This window comes from Pygoscelis adeliae, unplaced genomic scaffold, assembly GCF_000699105.1.
Source record: "Pygoscelis adeliae isolate BGI_AS28 unplaced genomic scaffold, ASM69910v1 Scaffold181, whole genome shotgun sequence".
Lineage (NCBI taxonomy): Eukaryota > Metazoa > Chordata > Aves > Sphenisciformes > Spheniscidae > Pygoscelis > Pygoscelis adeliae.
The window spans coordinates 221,586-228,781 of record NW_008824360.1 but is presented as its reverse complement, the minus strand read 5'-3'; the positions used below and the strand labels follow the sequence as shown (position 1 = coordinate 228,781).

The 7,196-nt window shown below is 58.2% G+C and overlaps 1 protein-coding gene across 1 annotated transcript; it reads right to left on the bottom strand.

Annotated features, from left to right (window-relative positions):
- Nucleotides 1-686: 686 nt before the first annotated feature.
- GOLPH3L (golgi phosphoprotein 3-like) lies at nucleotides 687-6,966 on the bottom strand. The gene is made up of 5 exons (XM_009319785.1): nucleotides 6,908-6,966; nucleotides 6,287-6,481; nucleotides 2,036-2,167; nucleotides 1,696-1,810; nucleotides 687-1,172 (listed from the first exon to the last, which is right to left on the bottom strand). Exons 2-5 carry the CDS (start codon nucleotides 6,467-6,469, stop codon nucleotides 745-747), a joined length of 858 nt encoding a protein of 285 aa, XP_009318060.1. The 5' UTR covers nucleotides 6,470-6,481; nucleotides 6,908-6,966; the 3' UTR covers nucleotides 687-744.
- Nucleotides 6,967-7,196: the final 230 nt, after the last annotated feature.

Below are 7,196 nucleotides of genomic sequence, written 5' to 3'. Positions count from 1 at the left end.
GGGGTTAAAAAAGAAAAAAAAAATCAGTTTAACTTTTCCTCTTACTAAAAAGAGCAGGTGTGCGACGGGGGCCCAGCCCAGCGCGGGGCTCCACCACCTTTTGCAGAGCTGCTCCTCGATGGCGACACGTGCCGAGGGCTTTGGGCTGCCCCGTGCCGGCCAGCACGTTGGGTGATCCCAGCCGCCCGACACCCCTGAACCGGCCCCCTGCCCGCTCCCCTGCCCGTACCCCGCCCCAGGAGGGCTTCTGCACGCTCCCTACGGGCACCTGTGCTGCCCAGGCAGCTCAAAGGCAAGACCTGTCCATGGAAGAGGGAGCCGCGGAGGCGGCCGGACAAGCCGGTGCACAGGGAGCGCAGGCTGCTCTGCAGCCCCGTTTCTGCCGGTGTTTGGCCCATCTGAGCAGCTTGGTTCCTACCTGCAGAGGCAGGGCTGGGCTCTGCCACCTCCCAGCTCTGCACTGGCCCGAGAAGGAAGCCCATGGGCAAGCAGCACTGGAAGGGAAGCGAAGAGCCGCTGCCACCTCTCCCCGGAGGCACCGGCCTTTGGAGGAGTGTGCGACCTGCCCACACAGGTGGGCTCTTGCCCTCCCACCCCTGCCTGGGGGGGAAGAGTGAACCCCCCCCGAGTGTCCCCGAGCTGAGCCCACCCGCTGCTGCAGGAACTCCGTGCCCAAATGCTCCTGGCCTCGCGTCGAGGGGGTGAGGCCCTCCCACCACCTGGTTTGGGGATTTCGGGGGCTTTTTAGGACTTATTGAAGGCTGCCAGGACAGCCCAGATCATCTCTGCGCCCCTGGCTTTGGCTGCTTCCACTTCAGGGTCCATATCGAGGAGTTCCTTGGTCCTGTTCATTGCCACACTGTACTTGTCGTCTGCCAGGCTGGCGAAAACGTTCTCCAGCACATCTGAGGAGTGGGCCAGCACCAGGAGAGCCAGAGTCCTGCGGTCCATGCGGTGGGGGTCGTTCACCCACCGCTCCAGCATGCTCTCCTGGAGCTTCTTCACCAAGCGCTGCTTCTCGGTGGCGTTGCTGACGGGGTGGGTGGTCATGTCGAAGAGCAGGAAGTTCTGCTTCTCTGTGGTGAGGATGCCCTTCTCCACCAATGCCTTGGCAATGCGCTCGCGCACGTTCCTCAGCTGGTACTGCAGCTTGAAGGGGTTCCAGGTCTCCCCTGCAGGAGAGGAGACCCTGTTCAACGCTGGGGCAGCGATGACTTTGCCGCCCAACCCCAGCGCCCAGGCCGCTTCCAGCCCAGGACCATCCGTGCTTGCACGGACACCAGTCCCCGCCACAGGAACCCTCTTCCTTCCCCTTGGCCTGACTCTGACCCCCTTCACCCATCAGTCCAAGCTGGCAAAGCTCCCAGCGGCCATAGGGTGCAGCAGCCTGGGGCAGATCCCTTTGGAAAGCCCCTTCTACCCAGGACCTTGGACCCCAGACCTGGTAAAGACTCATAATGAAAAAAGAGGCAGTGGGGAGCGAGATCCAAGCCTTCCACCGAGCTCCCAACAAAAAAGACCTGGAAAACCATTCCCTGCCCCCACATTCAGCCTTCCCCTGTCCTGCTGTCAGTATTCTGCCCATCTCCAGTGAAGTGAGGGGATGGCCAAGCCGTCCCCTCCCCAAGAGAGGGGACAGGCAGCAGGGACAGGCCCCGAGGGAGCTGGGGAGGTGGTGTCTCTAACTGGCCCTACCAGTGAGCAGGTCTATCCAGGTCTGCACTGTTTCCGCAGACTCTGTGGCCTTGATGTGTCGGAGGGTCTCATCCAGCAAGACGTCACCAGTCGGCGTGTCTGACTTCAAGAGCACCTGGAAGGACAAAGCAGAAACACAGCGTAAGGCTGGATGCAGACCTGCCGCTCCTTTCCTGAGGGAATGGCGCCAGCCCTGGCGTGCAGCACTGCTTGTAGTGAATGGCGCCAGCCCGGGCTTGCAGCCCTGCTTCGGCAAAGCTCGCGGTCAGCAGGCTCGGCTGGGGTGGACAGAGCCCCGAAGCCTGTCGGGCCCCCAGCCCAGCCCCTGTGGCACCTTCACCTTCCTGTCCAGCAGCCTCCTCTTCCTGATGCAGCGCGGCTCCAGGCGGATCCGGCCGCGCAGAGCCAGCTCGATGAGGATGCCGCCCCGCAGGCCTGAAGAGATGCACTCGTTCCAGAAGGAGGTGTACCCCTGGGAGAGGGAGGATGGACGGAAAAAGGGAGAAGAGAGATAGGAAGGGGAGCTCTGCCGAGCCCCCCACCCCTCCCGGCCTGCTCGGCCCCTGCCCAGGCAACTCTCCCAACTCCCATTGACGGCTCTGCCTCCCGGGCCAAAGGGAGAAAGGCGCTTTCCCCACCAGGTGAAAAGTGCCCGGCAGCTCCAACTAACCCCCTCCCTGCCCAAAACCTCCCTGTAAACATTGAGCAATTCAGGCCGTGCCCTTCCCGCTGCACCCACAACCACCTGGCACACCCCAGCGCTGGCCAGGCAGCTGCGCCCAACCCCAGATCGTAAAAAATCCGAGCAAGAATGAGAAAAGCGGGGCCCTTTCCTCTGGCCACAGAAGGGACATTGCCGCTGCTGTGGGGCTGCAACCAGTGACACGAGCTCTGCTCTGTCCTGCCTCAGCGCCTGCTGCAGACATGCCTGGGGGAAATGGGAGGTGAAATCTGCTCTTCTCCTTGAAGAAAGCCCCCACCAGCTCCAGGTATGCCCTGAGAGTAATTACCTGTACGAAGAAATCCCTTGTCAGGGCCGTGAAGAAGAGTTTCCCCACTACCCACAGCACCGTCCCACGGGGCGCAGGCTGCAGCAAGCCCCAGCTCCCACCACAGGGCACAGGAGCTTCCCCAGCCCCTCGCCCATCCCACCCTCATCACGCCCCCCCCTGCTCAAATCCACCCACAAACTTCTGTGAGGGAAGAGAAGATTTCCAGCCAGGGATGAAGGATGGGAAAATAGATCCCACCTCTCCCCCCAGAGCGGGCACCTTGGGGCTGGGGTGCAGCAGTTCGGGTCCCAGCAGTGGGGCAGCGCTGGGGCTGCTGCTGACCGGATCTGCTGGACTCGGCACGTTCCACACCTGGCCCCAAGCCCTGTTCTCTGAGCCCGCCACGGGACGGGGTCCCCATCCTGAGAAGTGCAAACTCCAAAATTGTTAAGGCATTTGGCAAAGCAACAAGAAGGTGCAGAGGTCTGGAAAATACAGCTCACAGAGAACCAGCAATTGAATCGGGGTTTTCGGTCCAGGGAAGGGAAGACGGAGGGAGAACAGGATAAGGGGGGGGGGGGGTGTCAGACACAGAAAAGGCAGCAGCAAAAAGGAAGGGAATGGCCAGTTCCCACTTCCACTGTGCACGGGACAGAGTCCTGGGCTAAAATCGTAACCAGAGAGATTGGAGCTGGCACCAGGAAGAAATAACCGTCCCGACAAGAAAGCCCAGGAACAGTTCGCCCCCGGAGGGAGGGGGCAGGGAAGGGAAGGGAAGTCTCTGTCCCTTGAGGTTTAAGAACATTCAACTGATGCTTTTGAGGAGAGAGCTGACCCTGGTTTGAAGCAACGGGACAGCCTAGGCGACCTCTCTGTTCCCTTCTTCCACTCAGGACTGGGAACAAAGCCCGGCTGCTCCGGCCCGATGTCTGCTGCCTCACGGCACAGGCGCAGGGCGGCAGTCCTTGGATTTCAGGGCAAGCGGACAGCAGGCAGGGCTGCAGGGAGAGGCTCATCCGGGCAGGCAGCGGGGCTGGGAACGGGGCAGGCGCTGGTGTTTGAGATGGGCCCAAGGGAAGGGTGAGCCAAGCTGGATGCAAAGTCACGACGCGCTTATTTGCAGGGGGACGCCGAAACACCAGGAACGCTATGGCCTGCTCGTAACTCCCTTTTTGTTGCTCTTTTTCTCTGGAGGGAATGGGGGGGAGGAGAGAAAGGGCAGGTCTAAAAGCTACCAGGAGACTGCAGACAAAGCAACCTAACAAGCCCCTTTCAAAGGAAAAAAGGCTGAGAACATGCAGCCCGCCAACATGGAAGTTTTTACAGTCCGTATGGGTAAACTCTTGTCCCCAGCGTGTCTGTTTACACAGTGCGTCTGGACACTGGGTTGCTCAGCTTGCGTAGCACAGAGAACCATAAAAGAAATTAAAATCTTTATTTGCTTTCTTCATTTCCTTGTGAGGAAAAACAAAGCAACCTGTTATCCCTGCCCTGCTCATTTACGTCCATGGGAGATGCACTGTTTGAACGCACCCTTTAGGAACAAGTTTTCCAGAAAAGGGTGTGGTGGTGACGGAAAGTTTCAATTGCCTGGGCTGGAAGGCACGTTACCCCTCGAAAATTTTAAGGGGCCTGAAATCAAACAAGTCAAAAGCTCCTGGGTTACTTTCAGCTTCTGGAATCAGACCGGTTACAAATGCCAGGCTGGTGTGCAGCCAGTTTCTCCTAGATGGACAGACTCGTACTTAAAATAATGAAATTACACTGTGAGCTCATTTGATTTGGCTAAAATTGTCTTATTTTTTTCCAATTGTCAAATCACGAGTGAACAACAGAGCTGGGAAAACCCAATGCCTGGGAGCCCAGCTCACGGCCAGGCTACTGCTGCCTCTGGTCTTCCTTCTGAGATGGAGGAATGTGGAAGGACAGGATGGGGGGGGGGGAAGCATGACAAGTTTTTTTCGTACCTATTGTGCTCTCCTAACCTCCTGGTGGCTGAAGGACCATTCCCAGGAATACATTAACCAAGCCAAGAATGCTAAACGTAGCCCAGAAGAAAGCAGACCATGCCACGCTCCTAGGCTGCTCTCAAATACTTGCTCCAAAATTATTTGCCTGATGTTCTCTTTATAGCCCTGCTCTCCTGCTGCTGAGCCCAATAGGAAGTCAGTCCTAGATCTTATCTGGCTTCATTAAACAGGACAGCTACAAGTCTCTGTCACTCACACAACCCGCAGCTCTCCCCTGCCGGATCTGCGAGCGCAGTCCACGTCAGAAGCCGTGGCCTGAGCAGGTCTATGTGAGAGCAATGCACCAGCTCAGACTAACTCAGCAGTAGCGGGGCCCTACGGAAAAAAAGTTCAGGCACCTCACAGGGGCTTAATTTCAAGCCAGAGAAACAGCTGAAGAGAAGGTGGCCCATCTACCACAGCTTTAACAAACACAGCGTCTCCTTTCCTCAGGGTGGGAGACAGACACATAGGAAGAGTGCTCCAGGAGCTGAAAAACCTGTGTTTAAGGCCCTCCTCTGCCATTATCATCCCAAGAAGCACCTTGGGCAACTGGTTAGCTTCCCCTGGTCTCGACTTCCCCATCTGCTTGACAGCAATAGCAGCATCAGACTCCCCCAAAGAGATCAAGATGATGCATGCACTAAAGACAGGGCATGCCGACACAGCAGGTAAGAGCCAAGCAGCTCGGAGAATTCAATGCAAGCTGCCTTGCCCTTTCCCCACAGCTCGTTCTAGGCAGAGTTGAGAAACGAGTTCCAACCAGCTGATAAGCACAAAACAATTCAGTTTGACCAGGGTCCCTTTCCAGCAGAGAACAACCCCCTGAAAATAACCGGCTGTGAAGTTCGTCCACTGCTGCCAAGGAAAGCCATTAAACCGGCACACATGGGCAAGACGAGCGCCCAGCAAAGAGATTCCCATCCAGCCCCACTCCCTCCAAGCCTGGAGCTGCACGATGCCATTCCTGCCCGGCTAAGGAAATTACCAGCCTGAAAGCAGCCACAGGGACGTGGCTCCTACCCCCTTTGCCATTGCCGTGTTCAGACCCAACCTGCACCTGCTTTCAACTCCCGGTCCAGCTGCCTTCTCTCGCCTTGCCCTCTTCTCTCAAAACCTGCCCCTGCCATTTTTCACATCAATTTTTAGCGAAATGGAAACAGTGCTCAGAGTGTCTCTGTTTCAGCTGGTGGTTTTGGATAGGAAAGTGCACTTGGGCTAGGGAAGGGGACATTTACCACCTGATGCACGAGGTGAGGCTCCTTTCACCCCACGTCTTTGACCCTGGCAAAGAACAAACCCACCTTTGCTCTGCAAATGGCAGTAGCACAATAACCTAAGGCATTCTTGCCTCCAGCCGCTCCTTACAGTCCCCCTGGCAGAGCTGGTGGGACAGCACTCACAAGCAATCTCCACAGCTGTTTCAGCTACAGATGAAGGTGGTTTGAGCTAAGCAGGCTGGCTTTGCTGAAGAGGACTCAGAGGAACTCATACGATCCCTTCTGCTGCTCACTGAGAACCTCACCCCCAGGTACACCAAGGCAGCGCTGCCACTGCTGCACACACAGCCACTGGAGACGCCTGCCTTACCTCCTTGTCCTTCAGCCCCAGGAGCAGCACCTCCTCCATGAGCGTGAGGCGGATATCTTTGGAGTCGTCAGGGTCATCGTCATTCAGGTCTCTGTCCACAGCTGCATCTTCCTCGCTGTCAGGCTTCTTGTCCGAGTTCCTTCCCGCCTCAGCACGCCGTCCTCGGTGCGTTAGCGTCGTCATCTCCCCCTCCGGCTGGGCACACAGAGAAGCAAGGTCTGCCTTGTTTGTAATCACGACAGACGACAGTGCTAAGCCCCAAGACCCAAAACCCAGGCTCCAGGGAGGCATAATCAAGGACAAGGGATGCATGCCCTTTCTACCCAGGAACTTTCGGCTCACCCTTCCCAGAACGGCCGTCCGAGAGTCACTGATAGGGAGCGGCCGTCTGTCACCTAGGGACCTGCTTGAGGACACGACTGCACGCTCGGGGAGAGGACGGGACGTCTGAGCCACGGCCGAGTCCTTCCACCCAGGGGACCTCCCACCGCGCACGCACAAGAGAGACGAGGTCCCACAGCCAGGCAGGACGTGGGACACCCGGCAGCGTCCCGGGGCGATGCAGAAAGGGCACCCTCATTTGCAGGGTTCTCTTTTTCACACTCCCCCCGTGCAACCTACCCGCCTGCAACCGACACGCACCTCTTCGCGGGGGTTAACGAGCTGCGCCTTCAGGTTCTCACGCCTAGGCTGCCAACCCCAAACCTCCCGCTAGCACCCCAGGCCCCACGCAGCAGTAACGGCACCCGACAACTTTTCCCCTGCGAAACGCGCAAAAACAGCAAACGAGGGGGAGCGCGGCCGCGCCCCCCCTCCCCGCACGGAGTTTCAGGGCCGAGGAACAAAACCCGGAACCGCGCTTCCCCCGGCTCGGCCGGTCTTACCGCTGCTCGGCGGGCCCTTCCCCAAC

Bases quoted from the DNA above. Each gene is read 5' to 3' on its own strand.
- GOLPH3L (XM_009319785.1), bottom strand. From the start codon at position 6,469: ATGACGACGCTAACGCACCGAGGACGGCGTGCTGAGGCGGGAAGGAAC. The intron at 2,168-6,286 runs GTAAGGCAGGCG...TCCCTCTCCCAG, and splicing joins TGGGGCTGAAGGACAAGGAG to GGGTACACCTCCTTCTGGAA. The intron at 1,173-1,695 runs GTAGGGCCAGTT...CCTCTCCTGCAG, and splicing joins CTGGATAGACCTGCTCACTG to GGGAGACCTGGAACCCCTTC.